The 26,363-nt window shown below is 36.2% G+C and overlaps 1 protein-coding gene across 1 annotated transcript in view; it reads left to right on the forward strand.

The window, feature by feature from the left end:
* ITGB8 (integrin subunit beta 8) overlaps positions 1-26,363 on the forward strand; it is a 73,572-nt gene that overhangs the window by 21,254 nt on the left and 25,955 nt on the right. Inside the window, exons 2-6 of the mRNA XM_021689757.2 lie at positions 6,771-6,856; positions 12,470-12,641; positions 22,003-22,249; positions 23,752-23,917; positions 24,511-24,669. Coding sequence (XP_021545432.1) covers positions 6,771-6,856; positions 12,470-12,641; positions 22,003-22,249; positions 23,752-23,917; positions 24,511-24,669 — 830 coding nt within the window. The remainder of the gene's footprint in view (positions 1-6,770; positions 6,857-12,469; positions 12,642-22,002; positions 22,250-23,751; positions 23,918-24,510; positions 24,670-26,363) is intronic.

Genomic DNA, 26,363 nt, shown 5'->3' on the forward strand with positions numbered 1-26,363 from the left:
GAACTCATCCAGATAGGAGTTCATCCAGTAAGCATAATTATATTTATTGCCTTTTACAATAAATTGGTTTTGGAAATGAAGTTTTTTTTAAAAAAATGTAAATAATCAAGAGCTATAAAAACCTAAGAAATTAGACTGCCAGGTCAACTTCAACTTAGAATATCATGTATTCATCACAGATTTACTGGGTGTGTACCAGATGCTAGACTTGGATACTGGAGATAGAAAGAAAATATATGTAAGCACCTGTCCTCCAGGAACTGACAGTCTCATAGTCTTATTTTTCCAAGGAAAAACAAAACATGTCTCTTCAGAGTGGATGGTCTATGTCATGTAAAGTAATGTTATGCTTAACATTTCTAAAAAAGCATTTATATTAATTCTGCTCAAGTCTTTCTTTTATTATCTTGCAAAACTCAGGTGAATTTTCCTCTTAAATCAGAAACAGTTCTGAGTGGGGCGCCTGGCTGGCTCAGTCCATAGAGCATGCAACTCTTGATCTTGGGGTTGTAAGTTTGAGCCCCACATTGGGTATAGAGAATACTTTTTAAAAAAAGAAACAGTTCTGAGAGACAACCCAGAATGGGGGCAGCAACTCCATGATCCTGTGAGGGTCCAGGACATCTTTACCTTTGCCATTCTTAGCACTGGCTTCCATGCTTAGCCCTTCCATTCAGGGCTCAAGATGGCTGCTACTAAACTAGACATCCTTAATAGGGCTGGTACGCCATCCCCAGTTGCTCTGAGTTCTGGCTGTTAATGGCTCACAGCTGCCACATTCTCAGAAAAATGGCCTCCATCAGAGGGAGCCACATCGCTCAGCAATGTGTAAAGTTTAACCCACCCCAACCCTCTCTGTGCTGCCCTCAGTCAATGGATGACTGATGGGATGGTATAAAAGCCAGACTTCCACTTTGCCCCAAAGTGGGACAACTTTGTGGTATGATTTGTGCTCTGAGTTCTGGGTAGAATCAGGCAGGTTAAGACCAGAATTTGACTGCAACAGTATCTTTGTGCCTTTTCTTTCCTGATCTTACCTCACTTCTCAATAGATTGCTTGCCAAAAGTCTCTATCTCAGGTTCTTCCTTTGGGGAGCTAAGACTTTTTTTTTTCTTATAATGTCTTCATTTCCTCACCCTTTCTTCTGAGCCTCTATATATGTATTGATCATTATCATACCACTGCCTTTTTCTCCAAATATACTTTAAAACTATGAAACCTAATCGCTGGAACAGCTAACAGAGAAGACAAAAAAGAAAGGAATCCTAGTAGTTTTTGGCCAAACATAAATATGGGTGTATGTTTTTTCAAGTGCAAGTAGAGGCAAAATTATTTAGACAAAATGTTTTTTTCCCATAGAGATACTTATTTTCATTTCCATGGCCTGAATGCTTATTTGCTATAAGTTTGAAACAAACAATATGGTAAAAGCAAAGGAGAGAAAAATACTCTAGGTTGGGTGTTGCTGCTAGAGAGTCGTATTTTCTGAATGTATAATTTAGTAGCAAACCTCAAATACTAAAGTGAATTTTTCAACTAATTCTATATGAGCACAGTTGAAATATGCATTTGTTGCATAAACATTATTTTAGTAAGCTGAAGTTTTGGCATAGATGTATTATTTTAATTCTTTTAATAATATCTGCTTCTTTGTCCATTTCAACAGTAAAATTATGTTTCATAGTCTAAATGCTAAGTAAAAGAGCAAATGCAAAATGTTAATAAAGAATGTGGCTTTGTATTATGTTTATATGAAGTCCAAGGAAAAAAGCAGAAGAAAAAGAAAAATACAAATAGTTGTACTATTATTTCCTTGCTCCCTGTTTTTGCGATACTCCCTCAGTCATCATAATACATCTCTTCTTCAGAGCTTCCCTACTCAGATCTACCTTTTCCAAAGAGCTTCCTATGCTTCTACCTTTTCTCCCTTGCCCCTTTACCTAATCTATCTTAAAATTTAACTGACTTTGGTTTTGTTTCCTGTGCCTGATTTTCAAAGAAGTAGTCCTAACCACCTCTTCCCTCTCTATATATTTGTAGGAGTCTTTATGGAACAGCTCCTCAATCAAAATTTGGAATAACTAGGTAACAGCAAGTGATTAGAACACTAATCTATTGCTTCATTTTTATTTTTACATCAAATGATAGCATGATAAATTTTTGTGCAAAAGAGAGCTTTCAGTAATCAGGTAATGTATTTTGAAGATATCTGTAACAATTACATGGCCGCAATATACAGCTAGAACAAGGAAACTCCAAAGTTATACTCTAAAACTTATTCTTTGTGCTCAATTTGCCTGGTTTTGACTGCTATCAAAGTAAAGTATGTATTCATTGTAAAAGTGTTTACTTTTATCTTTTTGTTAAGGAAGTGGCTTTATATAATTATCCAAGTTTAATTTAATTTGTATAGTAAATGCAGTTAAGGAAATGATACTCTGAAAACAAAATGCATTTCTCTATTCTTCACAAATCATTCTGTCTAGTCCTAACAGGAGAATCCAAAATGATTGATTCTGAATATTAAGGACTACAATCTTTATCAGTTTTAATTGTTCCTTCTTCCAGATAACTTTGGGCATTCTTTAAATTTTGTTGAAATTTTGTGGTGTAGACTTCAGAGCAGAAAAACATTAGAAATATTTCCAAAACTTTCACTTTCTCTGATCACTTGACTTATGGAAATATCCCAATCTAAATGTTGAAACATGGGCTTTTTTAGTTACTATTTTTATTATTATTATTTTTTTGGTCCATATTCTTTTTCTTCTTACTTCTATAGATTAAACATTCTCAAAATAATCTGAATAAATGCATCATCTAAAACAAAGAATATCTAAGTGACAGTCATAAATATGTAGTTTCCTGATTTTTGTGTACTTTATCCTGTTGATGATAGATATTTATTATACTTTATGACAGACTGTTATAAAGGTCATTTTACATGCGTCAGAAACATTTAATTCTGGGAAATAATTAGAAAAATACTCAGATTAAGTCAAGGTACACATTGAAAAATGTGAACAAAATGAAGGTGTTGTAAGAGTGTCTACCACACCCTAAGTACTGTGCTTGGCATGCTTATGCTTGCTCATTTCATCTCATATCAGTATTTTGATATAGGTATAGTTAGCCCTATGTTACAGTGGAAGAAATGGAACCTCAGAGAATTTAGGTAACTAGCCTAAGAACACATTGCTCTTAAGTAACAGTGCTGTGGAAATTTGGAACTTTATTTCCAGTAACTATTTAGCAATGCTACCTCATCGTATCTGTTACCTCCAATTGTAATAGGAGTAAAAGTAAGAATCTCAACCCATGCTCAAAGATCAAGGAATAGAATTTTTCAGAATGTACACACTTACAAGATGTTAAATCATTTACTAATTTCTGTCTTGGTAGCACATTTTTTTAATGACATGGGATTGGTGAGGCAGTTAGGACTAAAGGAAATGAGAACAAAAGAGGGTTCTGAAGACATATGGTTTAAAATATGACTCTGCTTCCATTGTCTTTCGTAATTTCCTTTAAGATCCACAAAAAAAGTATCCTTAATAAAAATACAATGCTAGAACATTAAGAATATAGTGCTATGCCATGCCACTGAACAAATAGCTGAACAGGTAGCTACCACTGTCTTAGAGTGGTAACAAGAAACACTCAGGCACCCCCTCTAATGAGGTGTCAGTGCTGAGAGCTGCTAGGAAAGCACTACTGGGAAGCAGCCTCCTATGATGTTGCGTCAGGGATGGGGCAGCCAATGAATGGAGTTGACCTAGAGACTGATGACAAACTGCCCATGTCGGTAAACAGCACTCATGCATTGATTGATGTGTGCTCAATATAAAGATTTCTATTTACATGGGAGGATCTGACAGACAGACAGGAAGACACACACACATCCCTTTACCACATATTGACTAACAGCCTCCATAGTAGCATGACCATTCAGTGTAAAGAACTGTTCTAATTGGTGTGATATTTGCATGTTAGGTATTTACTTAATGTGCGTTTAAAATGAAAAAGAAAAACGCTTACAATTCTGCTTACCAAAGTGTATCTGGTTTGTCTTGTGTAAAGTCTAACCATGACACTCTCCAGCAGTAACATTTGACATTATTCCCATGGAGTTCAATTTATGGCCTTTCTCAGGTCTGCAGAATCATAAGGTCTGCCTCCTCCATATCCATTTATGGGATCATTTTTCCTATAATTATGTAGACTGAGAAATGTCAACCCTGGAACCTGGGACATAATAACACGACCAAAGTTTCTACCCCTCTTGGTCATCATTCTTAGGTGGCTGAAGTCTGAGAACAGAAGTTGGCAGTAGAACTTTTTAAAACAAACGGTCAGAAAGCAGACTATCAAGAAAGATTTTTGCTCATAAACCCATTATTTACCACTTGTGTCTTGGAAGTAGGAGACTGACCTAACCTTGAATCTGGGTTAACTTAGGACACAGTCACACAACTATTAGAAACAAAGACCACAGTCATAGAAGTGGCAGCTTCCCTTCCAAGAGGGTGCAATCTGAACTGCCAGTGCCAACGTCCTACCTACGGAGTGAGGAAGTTAGTCAGGATTGGACTGAAATAGACTTACTTCCACGTTCCACTCAGGTCAAGTTTAAGAGTTGGTAAAGGCCAAGTTAGGTCTGCAAATGTGCTTGATTTCTTTCTGAGAACAACTAAAAAGGTCACTCTGTCCTCTGAATACTTTAGAAATAAGCGCCTTTTATAGTTTGGCAGGCTAAGCCAGATAGAAGGATTTTAGGCTATGGAGTCTTTATAGTCAGATGGCCACACTAGTAGTAAAGGCAGCCCAAAACAGTAAGTATTTTTAGTCCTCGGAAATCTAGACCAGGTCTGGACAAATCAGTAAAGAAGTTTGGATCATGTTTATTAAAAGTTGATATAGGGGCTCCTGGGTGGCTCAGTCGTTAAGCGTCTGCCTTCGGCTCAGGTCATGATCCCAGGGTCCTGGGATCGAGTCCCACATCGGGCTCCCTGTTCGGCGGGAAGCCTGCTTCTCTCTCCCACTCCCCCTGCTTGTGTTCCCTCTCTCGCTGTCTCTCTCTCTCTGTCAAATAAATAAATAAAATCTTTAAAAAAAAAAAGTTGATATAAAGCCAAGGACAAAGGCTGCAAGGGACACAGAGAGGAGATAATAGAACAGCCATTAAGAGTTAAGAAGGGATGCTTTTGGCTTAAGTTGGTTGTCTAGGGAAATACAGGGAAGGGCGCTCACTACCACCTCAATTAGTACCTTTCTGCTATACTTACTCTCTTTCCTATAGTTCCTCTTTCTCTCTTCCCACTGCCAAGGCCCACCCCATGCCACCTTCAGGTCACTGCTGTTTTAACTGTGTATTCTAGAATGTCGGGGCAAGTTGAGAGAAGAAAAAGAAAAACTGATTGGATGGGGACAGCTAGAGATTTTGTGGCCTTGATACCCTTTCAAGCTACCATGTCCCTGTGTGATTATACACACACACACACACAAACATACGTAGTCCTCTCTCATTCCTCTTTCATTACATTTTTTAAAAGATAAACACAGATTAGAAGAAACAAAATGAAATGGCGAAGAGATATACTAGATCTCACTGCCTCTAGGGATCATCCTTAAACACATCCTCTTCCCCTAACCCTGCCCTTCCTCTAAAGCAGAGTGAGAAGCCCCTTACTATGTTCCCATAGTGCCTTGGTGATATCTCTCTTGCTGTGTTTATCATACTGTATTTTATTCTTTGCTTATATAGTTATCTCCTCACCTGGACTGTGAAATACTTACAGCTAGAATGCCTGTTATTTGCCTGTGAGTGAGATGAATGGCATGCTGTGATTTCCAGTGTCCTTGTGACGTTTCATAGTAAAGGATGGACTGTAGGAAGTATGTGATTATTCCACTAAAAACTCATGATAAAATAATTTATGACTCTTTCTTTATTGTATTTTATGTATTTAAGTTCATAATGATGAGTCTCTTCATAATGATATAAGTAGTTAGTGGCCACGGATAAAGGTAAAGAGTTTCCAGGCACAGCTATGTTATTAACATATATACGATGTTACTATGTCACAGCTAAGTGTGGGAATCTATGGGAAAGTGAACTGGTCATGATCTTAAAGTGATCTTAAATTGGGTAAACTAAAACAATTCATCCGTCTTAACTACTTTATGTCTAAAATGTTGAACCATGCTGTTATATTTAGTTCTGGTACCCATCAAGCCAAAATATCAATATTAAGACAATCGAATTCCCGAATTACTCTATTATGTCATCATTTCTCAAGAAATCAAGGTCATTTTTCAGAAAGTTCATTCACTAGGACCCAACATGGATTGACATGTTCAGACTGAGGTCTGTATATGACTATTTTTACAGGAAAAATTCTAGATCCCAAAATGCCTTATTAGTTCAGGTAATATGAAATACAGTGAAACTTCAGCACACTAAAAAATGTGGAGTGTCTTTTACTCTTGTAGTAGAATACAAGCCAAACCCCAAACCTAACTAAAATCACATTTTCATCACTGTCCTTTTTCCCAGCCTTACAAAACCAAATAATAACTATCCAGGAAATGTTGTATCTGTTAATTATAATGCAGTTAACCTTACCTCTTCCCAAAGAAATTATATATGTTTTTAGTATTTACTTTAAACTATTGGTCAGCTTGTTTCAGTGTTCAAAATACATTTTGGTCTAGAATTGTATATACTTCCCAATAGGATAGTAACACCTCATTTTATCCTCCATTACAGAAGACAATAGATGTACATCTTCGAATGCAGCGTCCTGCACCAAGTGCCTTGCGCTGGGTCCGGAATGTGGATGGTGCGCTCAAGAGGTGTGCCTTTTTCTTTCTTTCTTATTTCCTTATTTTTCTTTCTTTCTTTCCTTCCTTCTTTCCTTCTTTTCTTGTCTCCCTTCCTTTCCCTTTTCTTCTCTTCTCTCTTTTTTGCTCTTTTCTCTGTTCCTCATGGTTGACCTTCTCTCTAGGCATGATTTCATTGCCCTAGTATTTTGTGCCTTGAAGGTGCATCAGGAAAAAGAAAGATACTGCTGAGCATCAGGAAAATTTTATTTGGTTTTATGTTTGGAAACAGCATATCTGGCTTAATAAAAAGTATAACCTTTTCATTAGGAAAATTATGGTAATTTTGAAATGAAATGCAAACCATTTTATGTCTCCCATCTGTTCTATAGGGAGAATTGGCAAACACAGAAAGTGACTTTTGATAAGTCAGTAGGCTTTGTGTGAAATTCTTGCTGCAGCTTGGGGCAGTAGGTTATATATGCAAGTTGGATCATAGTCTTGTACTTGCTTATTAAAGAAAAGCAAGTTAGTTTATTGGTTTGTTTCATTTGTTTTTACTTGAAATACTTAGAGATAAGTTATTTACTCCATTTCATAACATTGTACATCAATTCGCCAGTTACTTATGAAAAATGGGATGCTTTTCCTTTGACATGTGACCCTATTCATGCAGTACTGTGTACATTTAAATTCTGTGGAATGAAGAATAATTCAGAAATTGTTTATTGTTCAAAATTAGTGTTTTTCTATTCTAACAAGGGAAACATAACCCAATAACAAACTTCTTAGTAAAAAAATTATAATGCATTCCTTCTTTCTTGGCTGTGAAGTTGTTTTGTGAATTTTTTCTTTTCTTGGTAATCTTCAATCAGAACTACCTTATATGATAAGTTGTAATGAAGAAGCCATCTACTAATCTGGGGGTTCTTTTGTGAAATTATATAGGTAATTTTGTATTTGTTTATGTAGCTCTTGTGAATTGGAACAAATAGATCTTTAATGGTCTTTTGCTTGACATGAAAAGAAATCTCTAGCTTTTGCCTCCTCTGATTTCGCTCAAAAACTGCACCTACCATCATCTTTCCAGCTTCTCCTGTTACTGCTTGCCCTTATGCATCTCCCAGGGGAAAAAAGAAAGCTGAAAAGTAGCAAAGGATGGTGGACATTACTTTCTTCTAAAGCAAGTCAGGAAAGAGGCAGGGGAGGGGTTCAGAAAATAGTAGCCATGTCTGAAAGTAAGTGTCCCTCCTACTGACAACCCAAAGCCTTCTTGGATATACTCTAGGCTTTACCAGTGAGAAAATTAGATGTCACTCAAAACTAGCAGTGCTTCACCAGAGCCCATAGAATCAGGCAATGTCAGAAAGAGGACAATTCCAGAGTTGCTAGTCCCATCACCTCTGATGACTCAAATGACCAGATAGAATTCACTCTATTCTCTGAGCCTCCCTTTCCTCATCTCTATAACCCTGAGTTTGGAGTTTGCTTCTAGGTTTTCTTGTCAAGAATGTTTCATGGCTTGATATTTCCTGACCCTCGGACAATATTCCATTTTAGATTTTTACTAAGGAAGATCCTTAGAGCCATGAAGTTTATGTCAACTTGATACCAGCTGCTGAGAACTTTAGTCAGTATAGTTTAGAGGGACTTTCAAAAGATGGTTAAGAAACCCATTTGTCAGCCAAATGTAACATCCCAGCCATATAGAACGCTAAGTTCCAGAGGGACCCCTTTCTCTGATACTGCTGCTGGCACAGAAGAGCTGGAGAGGCACAGTTATAGGATTAGTAAATGTCAGTCCTGCCACAAGGGGAAGGATTTTGAGTATTCAGAGAAACTGGTGGCCAAATGCAAGGAGGTAATCCAAGGGAAATGTCAGGTGTCTGCCGAAGCAGAGGAGGCAAACCAGTGTCTGCTATTGGCCAAATGCTTCAGAAGAGGATCTCAGGAAACATTTGGAAATCAGCTGGCTGTTCATGTTGCAAAATATTCTTCTATGTAGTGTAGGGTCAACTTATTCATGCATTGAAAAAGCGGGCTCTGAAATGAGATCAGCTTGGGTTCAAATCCCAAGGCCATCAGTTTCTAACTGTATAAACTTGGACATGTTACTCTAACTACTCTGAACCTCAGTTTTCCCTCAGAAATAATAATTGTACCTATGACACGCCGTAGTGAAGATTAAATGAAACAGAATGTGAGAAGCATTTGACCCACGTATTGCTTAAAAATGGGAGTTGTTACTTTGAGAACTTGAGTGAGACTCCAGAGCAACTCACTGAGGCTTAGGAAACCAAGAGGACTGTGTTAAGAACACCACCTAAGGGGGAGTAACCAGTATTAGGACTCAGCCTCTAGTCACATCATTAACAGAAGGAGCTGTCCACTCCCTACAGGCTGACCTGACATCAACAGGAAGAATATAATGGTTAATTTTGAAAGATTACACCACTAGGCACATAAGCAACTAATGTCTTTTATTTCTTAACCAATGAGAGTGAAAGGACAGGGAAAGAATAGGCATTTTTTTCTCTGTTCATGATTAGAATAGGTAAACAGTAACAAATTAAGCCTGGTTTGTACGATTTTCAAAGCTGGTCAGAAGTAAAACATCACTAGAAAATTTGGACAGGGTATATTCAATTTGCCTACATTCTTTTTTTATAGCATGTTAATCTGCCGTTCTATACGTTTTGCTCTCTCTTTTCCATCATGCTACATAAACATAATTGGGCAAACAATTAGGATGGAAATTTCGGACCTTACCAATATCACCTAGTTTAATGCCTCAACCTCCTTTTTAACACAAGTAAAAATCCTGATGAGTTTTGAAGAATTCTCTTTCTCTCCTGCGTGCTATGCTAGACACTGATTGTGATTACATAGCCACAAGTTTAGAGCGCAGCCTTCAAACATAATTATACTAAAAGACAACATAAAGGGCATTCACTGTCAAAAGGAAGATGATAGAGTTCCTTCATTTCTGTGCAGACTGCCATGTTTGGAAATCAGAAATACTCAGAAATGAGAAGACAAAACTTTACTTATTTTTTTCCCCAGATAATTATCTTGAATGGATGAAAGTAACAACTGATGAAAAGCCATCTGGGGTAACTTCAACCTGGGCTTTTCATTTACAAATAGGCTTGAGATGCAGACAGTTGGAGTATGATTTTGCTTGTGTATTTCTTGCAGAAAAAAATGAAACATAAGAATTAGAAGAAATTAAAATGACACAAAACACCACAAATTAAAAGGGTGTGGTTTCAAATTCTTTTCTTTTATACAAAGTGGAAAGTAGGCCACAGTGGGTAGGCGCAGCATTCCACTCTTTATTTTGATGTCACGGTCTTTTCTTCCCTTCTCAAACCTAATTGTCAAATTGGCAGTGTTTTTCTAACTCAGTTTTTATAGTGGAGTAAAAACAGCCATGCTGATTCAGACACTGCAAAATAATTGAGACTGTTTTGCCTATTTCAGCAAAATGATTTGACGTTTAAAGGTCAGATGGCATAGTTGCAGTGAATTAACCATATTCCCTTCTTTTCCATTTCTGTATACACAAATAACAAAATCCCTAGCTGAAAAGGAAAATCGGAATTATTTGTACTTTATTTCCTTTCGTGGTTTGAAGTCTTGGGGTTTTTACATCTGTAAAACGCATGTGGCCCTTTGTCTGTGGCCGGTCATGTGAGGCATGAACAAGCCTCATGCACCCTCAATATTCTTCAAGCTCCAGGACAGAAGGGTCCCCCCATCTGGAGCTTTCTGAAGGAAAGTGATACATCTGATAGCAGTCTATGCCACCTTTCTTTGAAGAACTCCAAACCGTATATAAACTAAATCTTATATTGAGTACCTCTGAGTTTTATCAATAGATGGATAAATTTGGATATAAGAAATTAAGGCTTTGGACTTTTTAAACTTCACGCTAAAACTCTAGGTGTCAATAGCACAGCAAGTTGAATTTTTCTGTTCCCATGAAGTTGTTTATCAAATGACAGCAGGAAATCTTATTTGAAAAGGATATATCCTCTTTTATCTTTTAATTATATTTAATATCTCAAGTGTGTTTCACATTCGAATTCAGAATCAGTACTGTAAGGGGCCACACGGTAAAAAAATTTAAGTTTCGTGGGCCACATACTGTCTCTCTTGCATGTTCTTTTTTATTGTGTTACAGCCATTTTTTAAATGTAGAAAGCATTTTATGGCACTCAATCAATACAAAACACGCCATAGATTGTTGTATTTGTCCTACTGTCCCTAGTTTTCTGACCCCTGTTCTAAATTAAGAGGGGAACTAAATTAAAATCCTTGTATGAATGTTTTTATATTGCCTACCACCATCCCATCTAATACTCACCAGTGCTACAGATGTTCCTATTCATAATTAGTGAGCTAATACTCCAACTAATATTGAACTTGATATAATCTCCTTCTTCCATAACCCTATGAAATTCTGTGTTTCCCCTAAATTTAACGTCCATAATAATTACCTTTACTTGCTTAATGGCTGAATTCACCAATGGTCCGTTAACTCCTTGATGACAGGGAGGGAGTCTGTCTTGTTCCATTCTGTATCCTCAGCACCTAACAAACTACTGTCCCTGAGTAAGTATTCAATCTGTATTCTTTGACTGAATGATTAGTTGGAAACCCAATTCCCTAAATCAGCTGAACTAAAGGAGGAATGACGGAATGCCAGATCAGAATAGCCACTGCCAGGAAGATCACTAAGCAAATATCCAGCTAATGTGTAAGCACATATTCCAAATAATTCAGGCCAAACCTTATATATAATAAAACATATTTCTATACTTTGATACATTTCCTGTTCTTAGGGAAAAACCTGATTGGTTACAAGAAAAATAAAAATACCAAATTTTACTTGGTCATGATAAATTAAATTTTAAGCTTGCTCCACTAATTCCAAGTTTATTGTATGGCTATTGAATGACAACTAACCAATGCTATGGTAATAAAAGTTCTAGATTCAGTTTCAAAATCAGGAGAATTTTAGCTGCAATCTTGTATCTTCCAGCCTCATTATGAACATCTTCCTTGGTTTATTAAATTATTTACAGGCTATTGTGTGTCTAAGAAGTTGGGAGATTTTATGGTCTAAACAATATAGATTTCCAATTCTTTTTTATTTTTTTTTATTTTTAGTACCTTATTAGGCATGTGACTCCTGAGGGCTTGCTTTATATTCCAAATATAATAATATATAATAAACATACTAGCTGGGTTCTTTGAGAACTGAAACTTACATTTGGAATGACTGAATGGCCTATTTTGAATAAATTTTCATTTGAAGCAGCCTTTCCAACATAAAATATTTAGAAAGAATTAAGATGGTATAATTTTACAGTGATCAGTTAACAATATTTAAAGTCCTTGGTTTAAATCTCCTCTTTAATATTCATTTTCTTCTTTTTAAATAAAATTTAGGAATTAAAGCTTTAGTTAAGACAAATTTACTAGTTTTCTTATTGGAAACATGCAGCTATTTTGAATAGTTGCATAATCTGTGCAATATTGGAAGATGGCTTCTTTGCAATATTTGCTGTGTGGTTTTCTTTGATTATAACTGAGATGATATGCACTAAAAACGTCAGTGATTTTCCTTCTTTTAAACAGGATTTCATTTCAGGTGGATCAAGGAATGAACGTTGTGATATTATTTCCAATTTAATAAGCAAAGGCTGTTCGACTGATTCAATAGAATACCCATCTGTGCATGTAATACCAAGGGAAAATGAAATTAATACCCAGGTGACGCCAGGAGAAGTGTTGATCCAGCTGCGTCCAGGTTTGGTGATTTTCAAATAAATCTATGATGATTCTGACTTGAAATTACATTTAGCTTTATTTGCTCATATTTAATATTTTGTGGAAGGCACTATTATTGTAGTAGAAATAACAGTGGGCTCAGAATCAAGAAGTCAGAATTTTGCTCTTTTTTGTGCCTATAGCTAGCTAGCTGTGTGGCCTCGGACACTCTCTGCAAACCTGACCACACTATATTATAATTACGTGTTTCCAGACTTGATCACATTGTAGTGTAATTGTGTTCCTATTCCATTGCCAGCTCTGGAAGAAAGAGAACTTGTTTTATTCCACTGCTTCTCCAAAGCCTCACAGAGTGCTGGCTTATAGTAAGCACTCCATTAGTATTTGTTGACTTGATTAGTTGATTAAGTAGTAAGAGCTGTAAATTAAGCTAAGCCGTTAGAGCCTGTGTGATAAACTTTGAAACACAAAACTACAATTCATAATTATCATAATTAACTTGACCTACTTTGTGGTGGCCCCTGAGATTAACACATATTTCTCCTCCTATACTTCTCTTGTACTTGCCATTTTATCACATTGTATTCCACAGTTTGGCACATGTAGTAGGCCACTGGAAATTATTCAGTTTCCTCTGGTGCTAGAGAATCCCAGGGTACAAACTACACATGGCAAGATAAGTTCAGGTACACAGGTATGCATCAGTCAATTAGATGCATTTAGTTTTCAGCAGTATGCAATTTCTTTCAAGTCTCCCATTATTTCATTCTGGGTGGTCTTGTCCTGTCATTAAATTTTTTAATAACCATTATTGACACATGACCTCCCTATTCCAAAGCTGAGCTATTTCTTCCAGATTCTTAGATTACCAGAAAAACAAAGTCTATTTCTTTCTTGGCTTTAGACATATTCCCAGCTTCCAATTAAAACTATGCTCTTCACCATATAACACAGCCCAGTGTGGACATATATAAGCAACATTTGGAAAGGGATACACAAAAATGAAAGAAATTAGATTGGTAAGATTATGCCATTCACTATCCTCTATTGCTACCATAACAAAATACTGTACAACAGGTGGCTTAAACAACGGAAATTTATTTTCTCACAGTCCTGGAAGCTAGAAAGTTTAAGATCAAGGTACTGGCTAATTTGGTACCTGGAGAGGGAGAGAGAGACACACCCAGAGAGAGGGGGACAGAGAAAGAGCTCTGTGGTATCCCTTCTCATAAGGGCACTAATCTCATCATGAGGGCCCCACCCTCCTGAACTCATCTAAACCTAATTATCCCCCAAAGGCCCCATCTTCAAACACCATCACATTATGGGTTAGGGCTTCAACACAAATTTGGAGGGAAAACAATTGAGTCCATAGCACTTGATATATAAAATAATATTTTCAAAGGCCATGGAATATTTTTAGATATTAATCATATCTTAAACAAGAAAACTTAATCCCAAAAAGTGAAACTTTTTATAGGTCAATATTACTGTACACTATGCAATAACTTTTGAAATCAATATAAGAGGATAAACAAATATTAAATAACAAACTAAGAAAAGCTTTTCCTAAATAAAGTCTGTCTCCAAGAATAAATCAAAACTCTAGTCATAGACTATTTAATAATTACAATAACAACACACATCAAAATATATGGGATGTGATTAAAGTTGCTCCCAGGAAAATTAAAAGCTTTAAGTGCTTTTATTATTAAAGAATGAGCAAAAATTAACTAAGCATCCAAATTAAGATATAGGAGCAACAAAAAGAAAATAGCCATAAGGAAAACAAGAGAAAGGAATTCATAAGTTAAGAAAAGAATTATAAAATGCAAACTAGAAATAAAAGGGTAAAATTAATGTATAATTCCAAGAGTTGGTTCTTTGCAAACTCCAATAAAAATGGATAAATTGTTGTCAAAGCTGATTAAGAAAAGAAGAAAAAAGTAACCCAGTTATAACCAAAGAAACAAATATTAAAGAAAAAAAGACTATGAAAATATTAAGCATAAAAATCTATGGTAAAATGCATAAATATTGATAATATACATAATTTTAAGGAAAATACATATGACTAATATTGCTCAAGAAGAGGGAGATCCCTAAGAAACTTAATAAAAATAAAAGAAATTAAGAGCATTGTAAAAGAAAAACCCACATTGTGTACTTAATGTTTTCTTGGGAAGAAACGATTTCATGTTCACCCAAACATTAAGAAATGCACTATCCCTATGCTACATAAACTCTTCCATTAGTTTTTAGAGAAGGCCTAGAAGCTACCCAATCTGTACAAGGTTAGCATAACCCTAGTATCAAATCCTTAACATTTTAGGAAATCACATTAAATCATATGTGATAAGAAAAATAATGCCAAAAGGAAAAAATATATATTGTTATCTCAACAGATGCTGAAAAATCATACAGTAAAATTTAGTGTCCATTCTGCCAAAACCAAAACTGAAGAATAGTTCTTTAATATGTATTAAAATCCTTCTGGAAGTTTTATATAAAAGCAGTTAGACTAAAAAGCTAAATACAAGTTACAAACATTTTGAAAAGATAAAGCAAAATTATCATTATATGTCTCTGGTAAATCCAAGCAAATCAACTAAAATTAACTTTTAAAATTAAAAATAAAAAACAGGGGCACCTGGCTGGCTCAGTCCGTAAAGCATGAGACTCTTGATCTCAGGGTCATGAATTTGAGCCCCACATCGGGCCTAGAGCTTACTTTAAAAAAAATAAAAAATAAATTCCTCAGCCATCGTTATATAAACAAGGTATACATATTTTTAAAACTAAATAAATAGAGGTGCGCCTGGGTGGCTCAGTTGGTTGAGCAACTGCCTTCTGCTCGGGTCATGATCTCAGAGTCCTGGGATCGAGCCCCGCTTTGGGCTCCCTGATCCACGGGAAGCCTGCTTCTCCCTCTCTCATTCCCCCTGCTTGTGTTCCCTCTCTCGCTGTCTCTCTGTCAAATAAATAAAATCTTAAAAAAAAAAAAGATAGATAAATAAGGCAGGTTGTTTTTTAAAATATTCAAATCAATGAATTTCCTATGTAATATTAAATATAATGAAAAAAAGGATCAATTCATAGCAGCAACCTAAAATGTAAACTGTCTAGGGTAAAGTGTTTTAAAAAATGTATAAGATCCACTGTGCAACCTTGAAGAAGATATGAAAAAGTGCAGAAGAATTTTATGTTCCTGATTAGGAAGACAATACTTATAACAGTGACAGTTTTCTATAAACATACTCTATAAATGTAACAAAATCCAAGTGAACAAATAAATGTAAGTCAATCCCAATCCAACCTGAATGAAGTTTTTTAAAACCTTCAGTGATACTTGTATGCATGTATCTTTATATACAATAGCATATTCATTTAGGATACATTCTTATAAATAGATTTACTAGGTCAAATATATACAAATTTACTTAGGTTTTTAATGTATATTATCAGGTTATTCGCAAGGAAAATGGATGTCCGATTAAGGCTTTCATGAGTCAACCTTGCCTTCTCATTCTTTTCAATCTCTTCAGTTTTTTAAGTGTAACTACTGTTACCTGTTTCTTTTGCCTTTTTTCCTAGTACTAGGAAGCTTCCTAAGCTTATTAACCATGTTAGTTCTCTTTTTTGTGTGTGATATGCCTCTCCATACAAACTTTCCTATTTTTCTAACTAAACATTACCTTTTATTTTAAAGATTTTATTTATTTATTTGACAGAGAGAGAGAGCACAAGCAGCGGGAGCGGCAGGTAGAGGGAGAGTGAGAAAAACAGGCTTTCTGCCCCCTGAGTGGAGCGGAGAGCCCCACAGGGCTCAATCTCAGGACCCTGGGATCCTGACCTGAGCTGAAAGCAGATGCTAACTGAATGAGCCACCCAGGCACCCCTAAACATTACTTTTCAGTAGCTTATACATGAAGCTTATCGTGTATTATTTGCCTCTAATAAATGTAACTATATCCTTTCAAAATGTCTTGCTGTTTTTTAAACACTTGGGATTTGAAACTTACAAGGGTGCATTTCTTTTTTATTGGTGTGTTACCTTTAAATTTATATACTTAAATGAATTTAGTTTGTTCCTTTTTGTAGATATAATGGTGGTTGAATCCTCCTGAGACTAAAAATTAACAGTTCAGAAGTTGGCTGTTTCAGTGCTATAGATAAGCACTGACAGAATGGTAATGAGGCAGGAGAGAAGTGGAAAGACACGAGGGGTAATGGGAGGTAGCATCCCCGGGGGTTGTTGTCAATGAGCACAGGGACACTTGGGCTGCGGCTCAAGCAACAAGGTAAGAGAGGTGGCTGCCCTCTGTAGAAGGTGTGGTACTGAGTTCAAACTGAGACATTTTAAATTGGGGTGGTGACTTATTTATTATATATGAGGCTGCAGTTCAGCAGGAGATACAGGTTGGATAAAGATGTGGGAGACTTCAACATAAGGTGGTAAATGATGGTAAGTGAAGGCAGTATGGGGAGTGGGAGAGTGAAAAGAGAAATGCTTAAGATCTATGTCAGTCCCTATGGGGTTTGATTTTATTCATTTTCCCACTACTATTTGAATTTCTGTATGCAAATTAGTGTAATTATCTAATGTGTTTAAGTCATCTTTCCAGTGTAGCCATGACAGAACTATATTTTATAATATGCATATATAACAAATGCTTATTAAGTTATATTTAGTAAGTTCATCTAAAAACTACACATGGCATCAAAGATGTGCCAGCTTTGAGGCATAATATATAAAGTTACATTTTACCAACTCCAGATATATAGAACCATCACTCCTCATAATATAAAAGTCCTTTCTACTATGACACATACCATGCATACCTAAGTATAAAATGCACTTATTCTCTAATATTGATTTTGATGTGATTTATTTATAATCACTTCTTATAAAAATTCATTACCTTCAATGTAGCATCTCTTAAGAATTTAAAATTTTTTTCAGGGATACTGATTAAACTTTTTAAAGAATGTTAGTAGAACTCTATTATATATTTATTTTTTTTAAGATTTTTTTTTATTTATTTGACAGAGAGAGACACAGCAAGAGAGGGAACACAAGCAGGGGGAGTGCGAGAGGGCGAAGCAGGCTTCCCGCGGAGCAGGGAGCCCGATACGGGGCTCGATCCCAGGACCCTGGGATCATGACCTGAGCCGAAGGTGGACGCCTAACGACTGAGACACCTAGGCGCCCCTATTTTATATATTTAAAATGAGATTTAAAAGTGATATTTTCTTTCACTTTTTACTTCTTAAAATATACATTTTTTCTTATTTTTACCTATCAATCTTATGGAAAAATAACAGAAAGAAGCTACTGATCCTACTTGATATTCCCTGAGAACACTGAAATGAAATCTTTAGGAAGATAGAAGAAAGAAATTCTCCAATTCTGCTTCAGAAGTAATACAATAAGGATTAGTGTAATCTATAGCTCACTAATTTAAGAAAATCTTCCAAACTCAATTCATTTTAATATCGTAACAAAAGAATTCCCTTTAATTTAGTGTAGCTTAACTTAAAATGTAAGATTTTTCAGGTATTCTTCCTAAATTCAAAATTTTTTTAAAAACCAGAAAAATACAGATATCACGCATCCTTTCCCCTCCACCCCTGGCACATACTCATTTTATACCCCACAGAAATTCAGAAATGTGCCGGAGTCTGTGCCTTGATGTTTCAAACCCATCTCATTTTTGGGCCTTCTCCTTCCCCGACCCAAGTACAATGAACAGAATTTGGCTGTTCTTTCTTCCTACCAGTTTTCCACACTTTCTTATGGTTTTTCAATTTCATCTTATGCAGAACATTTTTAGTTATCTTTTCTTAATGTCCAGTCATGGTTGTAGCCAAGTCTTCAGAGATGTTCACACCATTATTTCAGTGATTTTAAACTCATTCTAACTACTTTCAATTCTTTGGGCTATTCAAACCAATACTGGCGAAAGTTCTAAGTAGGTCTCAGCTTTCCTCCAAGTCCTCTTTCTTATTCTGCGTCACAGACCCACTTCCCTTTGAAGTTGATTGATGGAAAAAAGGATCTGAGCCTTTAGAATCTCAAAAGGTATAAGAATGAAGCTTTCTTGGAGATAATATAAATCGTGGCATAAACATTTTGGGGCCAGGTGACACTCTTTCCTCTCAAACAGAGAAACTAAGTTTTTCCTACTCTGTAGGAAGTAATTCATAGATAATGAGCTTCTCACTAAGGTTAAAATATGGGGAGCTTTTGAAACGATGTATCAAAATGCGCTTCAAATGTAGTTTAGTTAAACACATTTATGAGTGGCTATGCCTGTACCAAACCCAGAAGCTTCAGAGATAAATGAATAGTTTTTATGCTAATGACGTTTAGTAATACTAATGGTATTACTAAGCGATAATTACTAACACACATATATTTACTGTGTACCAAATACTGGAGTAAATATTTTAAATAGACACTAAAGGAATCTGCTCTCAGAGTAGTATTTATGACACTGCTGCCTACATTGATAACCTCACAGATATTAAGTCTTATTTTTACATGTGTTTCTTTCTTATCCAATATATTCAAAATCACATTAATGTCATCTGTCTTTTGAGCCCTGCGTTGTTGGCACCCCAGTATGAACTGAATGGAGATTTTATCTGGGGACACAAATGCTGTTCCCTACATTGCCCAGGTCCCCAGTGTGGCAGTGCGGGGATTTGCTTGCAAGGCTACCCATAAAAAGGTATTTCTACTGCCTCTGAGAAGGTTTCTTCTTCATATAATGAAACCATCAAGAGCCAGCTTGAAAGCATATGTGGACTATCTCAAGCTCATGAGCAAAACACCGCAATCCAAGCTTGGCTTCCTCCCTAACAAGCAAAGTGGGGTTTGAGATCAGCCTATCTAGGGCTGCCTACGTTGAGCTGATGACTTAAAGTTAGAACTTTATGGGAACTTTAAATGCCTTGCAGTTTATTATTTTTTAAAAGACTTATTCATTTATTTTAGAGGGGGGAGGGGCCATGGGAGAAGGGAGAGAGAATCTCGAGCAGACTCCCTCTGAGCATGGAGCCAGACTCAGGGCTCCATCTCACCACCCTGAGGTCACTACCTGAGCTGAAATCAAGAGTTGGATGCTCAACCAACTTCGCCACCGAGGCGCGTCAAATGCCTTGCAGTTTAGAAGTGGTAATTATCATTTTCTCCAGCAATGACTAAAAGGCCTGTGTTTGGAAGGAATCCCTTTTCCCCTTTATTAAAATTTTGTCTTACTGAGGCATCAGCCCATGCTGAGGTCTTCCAATGACCTAGGTACATATCTGAGACCAGCATCTATATGATTCAAAATCAAGCTACCGCAGCCTAAACCCTCCAACCCTGATCGTTTGGCAGGCTGCCTTACAGCCATCTTCTTTGCTGAGGCCAGTGAGACGGGGATTTGCTTGCAAGGCTAAGAGCAGCTAGTGTGTGCTGAGGGCCCTTGTAGGGCTAACATTTGGTTGGACCTCTCTGAATATCTTAGTCCTCTAAGGACTGTGCCTTTGCAGTTTCTGTTGGCGAAGATAACCACCAACTTTATAACAACCTGGACAATATACTATCTAGTGTATTTTTCAATAACTCCGTGAAAACACACAGCAATTCATCCTTAGGCAGAGCCACCATAAACTGTAATGATCACCAAGATGAAAACACCATGTGGCCGGTGCCTTAGGTCTTCAGCCTTATACCCAAGTCAACATTTAAAAAACAACTACACAATTTGTAAAGAAGAAGAAGAAGAAGCTGATCCACACATTAAAACACATGAACCACACTCCCGAATTATGCTCCATTTCTATTTCTTTTCAATCTGGCTCTGTCTAGATTCTGACATTCTCCTGAATTGAACTTCTCCACCCAAAGTACAAGACACTTCCACAGGGACAGGCCTTTTTACCAGACACTGGAAAAGCAGAGCCGAATATATGCTCTTTGGAGGCAGCCCAGCTCGTAAAGGAAAGGAGTGAGAGAGTGGGCTGGGTGGCTTTCACATCTTCCAATTTCTCCTCCCAAACTCTTGGGCCAAAAAACTAAGAGTGTTACAATAAAGAGGTTTCCAGCATATACAGGCAAATTAGGAAGGAGTAATTTCTTCCATAATTATTATTACATACCAGATAAACCTTATTTTGAATACATTCTGTAACTGGTTTAAAAACATCTGATTTGTAAAATAATTTAAAAGAAAATATTGCTATTCTTGAGCATATTAAGACTTAAAATATGACTTGATAAATTAGAGGATTCTTCTAATGAGTAGATCAGGCTATCAATTGTACATACAAATTGGTGTTCATTAAAAAAAAAATTGTTCTACTCAAATTACTCTCCACTGACAAATAATGACTTAGAAAGCATTTACTTTATTGTTTAAAAAAGTAAAATTCACAAATTGCCCATATTTAAAGAGATGACTGCTTACCATATACTTACTGGTTTCCAATTATGGAAGGAATAAGTCATGGGAATAAAAGGCACAGCATAAGGGATTCAGTCAGTGATACTGTAATAGCTATCAAATGATAATGGACAGAGAACTAAATAAAATGATACTGTACACAGTTGTTGGGAAGCTCCCACATTTCTCTTCATGGTGACCCTCTCTTCTTGTCTAGTTCCTTTGCTTCCACAATCCCTCTTCAACATACGTCTATCAAGTACCCACTATGTGTTAGACAAATGCTGTTCCCTACATTGCCCAGGTCCCCAGTGTGGCAGTGCTGGGTACAATTCTTTAGACCGCTGTCTCATTCCTTCTCAGGACTAACTGTTGGGAAGGATCTCATCATCTAATTCATTATGAAGTACTACATATCCTGGATAGGTTAACCTACTACTCAGTACCAGAGTTTTCACTTCACATATGTAAATATGCCTTAACCCAAAAAGATGAATTCGTACCTTCATCCAACAAGAGGTAACTTCTTAAGATGCCTTTCTACTTTTCTTCAAACCAAAAACCTCTTTCAAACCACGACAGTCACCTACTCTTGAGATAGAACGCTGCTTGCAATATTTAGTGCTGTCTTTTCCTAGATACTAAGGGAAGTACGGGTTCATATGGTGATAAATATATTCTCTATTACACTTACATTGAGCTGGTCCATTTGTTACTATCACTGTCTGCACCACAGAATTGTGAGAAATGCATTGTAGAAGTTGGAAACTAATAAACTGACATGGTTTTCAAATTGCCTTAAAATTATTCCAGGATATTCCTAACTTCATTCATTATGCACAAATTTGTGCTAGTTGTTCTGTATATAAAATGTGACTGATTTATTGAGAGCTTATCCTGAGATGTTTAAAATGAATACTACATAATGTCTGTCTTTCTTTGAACCAGAAGCTGAAGCTAATTTTATGCTGAAAATTCATCCTCTGAAGAAATACCCTGTGGATCTTTATTATCTGGTTGATGTCTCGGCATCAATGCACAATAATATTGAAAAATTAAATTCCGTTGGAAATGATTTATCTAGAAAAATGGCATATTTTTCCCGTGATTTCCGCCTTGGATTTGGCTCCTATGTTGATAAAACAGTTTCACCATACATTAGCATCCACCCAGAAAGGATTCATAATCAATGCAGGTATCTAGGTGTTGATGTGGACTTCATAATACCAAATTAAATTTTTTCTTATAAAATCTCTCTTTGTTTTTATATAAAGGACTCAATAAATTTTATATTTTTGTTTTATTAAGTGAGAAATGAAAATATTTGGAGAGGAGGTATGTTCCTATCCGAAAACTTACGAGATTATGTGTAGCTTGGATTTTTTAGTTTGTTTTTTTTTTCAAATATCACTCAGTTTCATCACCAAAAACCCACAAGTAATATTAGTAATTTTGGATAAACCCCCAATATTCAGGCCACCATGCATATAAATACCTGTTTGAGAATTCTGCATGTGTCCTTTGTGATGGCTCCAAATTTGTTAAATTAAGGTTTGTCAAATTTAAAATACTTAACATTGCCAGTACTGCAACTATCTTTACATTACTCTGTAGTGATTATGTTTATAATTATGTTGCCTAAGATGTGACTTCAAAGAAAGTTCAGCTAGGACATGAAGGGTAGTTGGAAAGAGGAGAATTTGTCTGTTTTCTGGAAAGAGCCCCTTTTCTTATCATTTTGAAAGTCTGATTCTAAAGAGCATATGCTGCACTATGAAACAAGAACTGACCTTAAAAATACAAGTTTCTCAGACAGTATCTTAATTAACCTGTTGAGTTCTCAGAGAGAAATGTGTTCAGTTCTTCCTTAATATAACATTTCATTTTAACATCATCTTCTTTCCTACTTCCATGAATTGCCCAGATCACTTTACAGTATACACATCTACCAAAACAGCTCTGCTAACTGTTGGAATGAATACATCTCCTCATGGAGCTTCATGTTCCTTCTCCCTAAGCATGCATGTGCCTGAAGAATGATTCTCACTTCTTGGGACATCATGGCAGTCTCAAAACAACTTTAATAAACTCTGATTGTTCATCAATAATTTCACACCAAGCAACGCTTTAAAAAGTTAGCACAATATTTTTAAATATCCAGCAATAGTATAATATTTTCACTAAATTCCTAAAAACAGTTCCCCAAAAGTGTTTTTCAGCTGTCCCATGGTCAAATATGATAGGAAATCACTGCAAATTCTTACCTCCTCTTAAAAATTAACCATGTATATTAGCATAATAAAAGCTCTTTAGGTGTCCTATATTAAACATGCTTAATCTTCTTTAGTTTTTGGACACCAAACCATTATATTCCTATTTCCTACTTGCAAAGAAATATCCACCAATATTGAACTTTTCTCTGATTTTATAAAGTACAGGTTTTCTCTAACAAAATTACCTTGGCAAAAAAATATATATTTATGTTTATATAAACATAAATATTTAATATATAAATATAAAATATATAAATATGTTTATATTTTATATATATTTATATCTTATATACTTATATGTTTATTTTTATATATGTATATTCTTTTCTTACACCAAACCACACAATTTAACTGTGAATAGTATTTTGAATCTTTGAATGAAGCATAGCAAAACAGAATTTGCATTTCTTCTTTTCCCATGTAGTGACTACAATTTAGACTGCATGCCTCCTCATGGATACATCCATGTGCTATCTTTGACGGAGAACATTACTGAGTTTGAAAAAGCGGTTCACAGACAAAAGATCTCTGGAAATATAGATACACCTGAAGGAGGTTTTGATGCCATGCTTCAGGCCGCTGTCTGTGAGGTAAGAAGTTTCCCATTATCGAGTTTTTGCTCAGATGCAAAATTCTCCAGAATGTAAGATTTTTATTTTCTCTTTAATTTATAGAGTGAAAACATAATACAGAAGAATACATTCTTCTAATGCTTATTCCTCACCAATGTTATTCATTTTGGTATGTGTTCAGGACAAAGGGGCTAAATTGGAAGAGGGTTATAAATAGGAAAATATGAAAGGGAAAAAATAACTTATGCACTTGGAAAATCTTTTCCAAAGGAGTACTCTTTTCACTCACCACTTTCCAAGGAAGAGCCTGAAATAGCCTGTTTTTCTACCCACATTGTGTTGGGTGCTCTGCACTTTGTTAACTTGGCTTGTTCTTCCTCTGGGGAAACACCAGAAATCTCTAGCTGGGAGTTGGTGCAGTCAAATGGCTGTGGTAAAATAGAGGATATACAAATAAAAGTCAGTGCTATTTAGGAAACAGCATTGTATTTATGCACTTCATTCCAGCCTGACTTAATGTTTGTTAAACTCGAACTTAATGTTTCTTGAGATAAAGACCACAGTACAGATCTATGTTATTGTACAAGATCTAATTACATGTTTATTTTAAGAGTCATATTGGATGGCGAAAAGAAGCTAAAAGATTGCTGCTGGTGATGACAGATCAGACATCTCATCTTGCTCTTGATAGCAAATTGGCAGGCATAGTGGTGCCAAATGACGGAAACTGCCATCTGAAAAACAACATCTACGTCAGATCGACAAGCATGGTAATGTAGCAAAAGCTTCTTAGTCATTATGACTCTTTTGGCTAAAGTGTAAGTTTAAATTGGCAATTCAGCTGTTTTTGTACAAAGGAATTACCTAAACAAGCATGATACAGAGTCAGGATAAACCATGAGAGAGAAGTTATGGAATAACGCAATCTATAAATGCTGATTGATATAAGGCTAAAACACTTTAACAACATCTAGTAGCTAACTCTCTGATATGCTAAAAAGGTAAAATAAAAGTGATACAAGAGCTTACTTTTTATGCAAGAACTTTAAAAGCAAATATATATATATATATACACATATATATACACACACACACACACACATACATATTAGTTCTGCAGAGTTGGTATCTAAAAACATACTAAGAATTGGTAAGAAAAGGATATTTAGCCTGAAGAATCCTCACAGTATAGGGCGCCTGGGTGGCTCAGTTGGTTAAGCGACTGCCTTCGGCTCAGGTCATGATCCCGGAGTCCTGGGATCAAGTCCCACATCGGGCTCCCGGCTCAGCGGGGAGCCTGCTTCTCCCTCTGACCCTATCCCCTCTCATGCTGTTTCTCTCTCTCTCTCTCTCTCAAATAAATAAATAAATAATAATAAAAAAAAAGAATCCTCACAGTATAATAGGTAGAACTAAATAGAGACTAAGAAAAAAAAAAGAGTAAAAACAAGGCCAGCTGTCAATATTCTGGACCTCACTGCTTCCCTCTGAAGCTTATCTATATTTAGGGGCTCTTTTTTTAAATCAGTGGATATCTGGATTGCTTCCTGAGGGTTAGCTTCAGTTCTGAATCATATACTTAATACAATCGCCTAGAAACCACGTGTTTCCCAGCATTAGCTATAACTTTACGTGCGGAAGATCAACTGTATAAAGCATCAATTATTTCTGATGGAAACTATTTATACAGAATGTTAGGACAAAATCTTTCAAACTTTCTCAGATCTTGGTACCTTAGCGTCTAAATAATTTTGTCCTCTGGTTTTCATATACAAAAAAAAAAAATCTGACAGTTCTGTTATTAAGTAGTTAGGTCCAAGTAACTTAACTATTAAGAACAGAGTAACCAGTTAAAAAATAATATACATGAATCATCAAAAAAATACATATATGTGTATATATATGTCATTCTTAGTAATGAACTTACTAATAGGAACTTCCCAAGCATTAGAATCAGACTGGACATCACCACCCTCATTTCCTGTTCCACAATGATTTTCATGCTGCCCAGTTTTGCAAAGATACGACGTCATTCAAAGGAACAGAGCCAAATGTAATCTTAAAACCGCAAACTACCTCCAGCTAGGAGTTCATGGCTACCTGACAGATGCCAAATTATCACTTTAACAATTAATGATGGGGCGCCTGGGTGGCTCAGTTGGTTAAGCGACTGCCTTCGGCTCAGGTCATGATCCTGGAGTCCCGGGATCGAGTCCCGCATCGGGCTCCCTGCTCCGCGGGAAGCCTCTCCCACTTCCCCTGCTTGTGTTACCCTCTCTCCTTGTGTCTCTGTCAAATAAATAAATAAAATATAAAATAAAATAAAATAGGGCACCTGGGTGGCTCAGTCGGTTAAGCGACTGCCTTCGGCTCAGGTCATGATCCTGGAGTCCCAGGATCGAGTCCCGCATCGGGCTCCCTAGTCGGCAGGGAGTCTGCTTCTCCCTCTAACCCTCTCCCCTCT

Source organism: Neomonachus schauinslandi, chromosome 12 (genome assembly GCF_002201575.2).
Source record: "Neomonachus schauinslandi chromosome 12, ASM220157v2, whole genome shotgun sequence".
In the NCBI taxonomy this organism is placed as follows: Eukaryota; Metazoa; Chordata; class Mammalia; order Carnivora; family Phocidae; genus Neomonachus; species Neomonachus schauinslandi.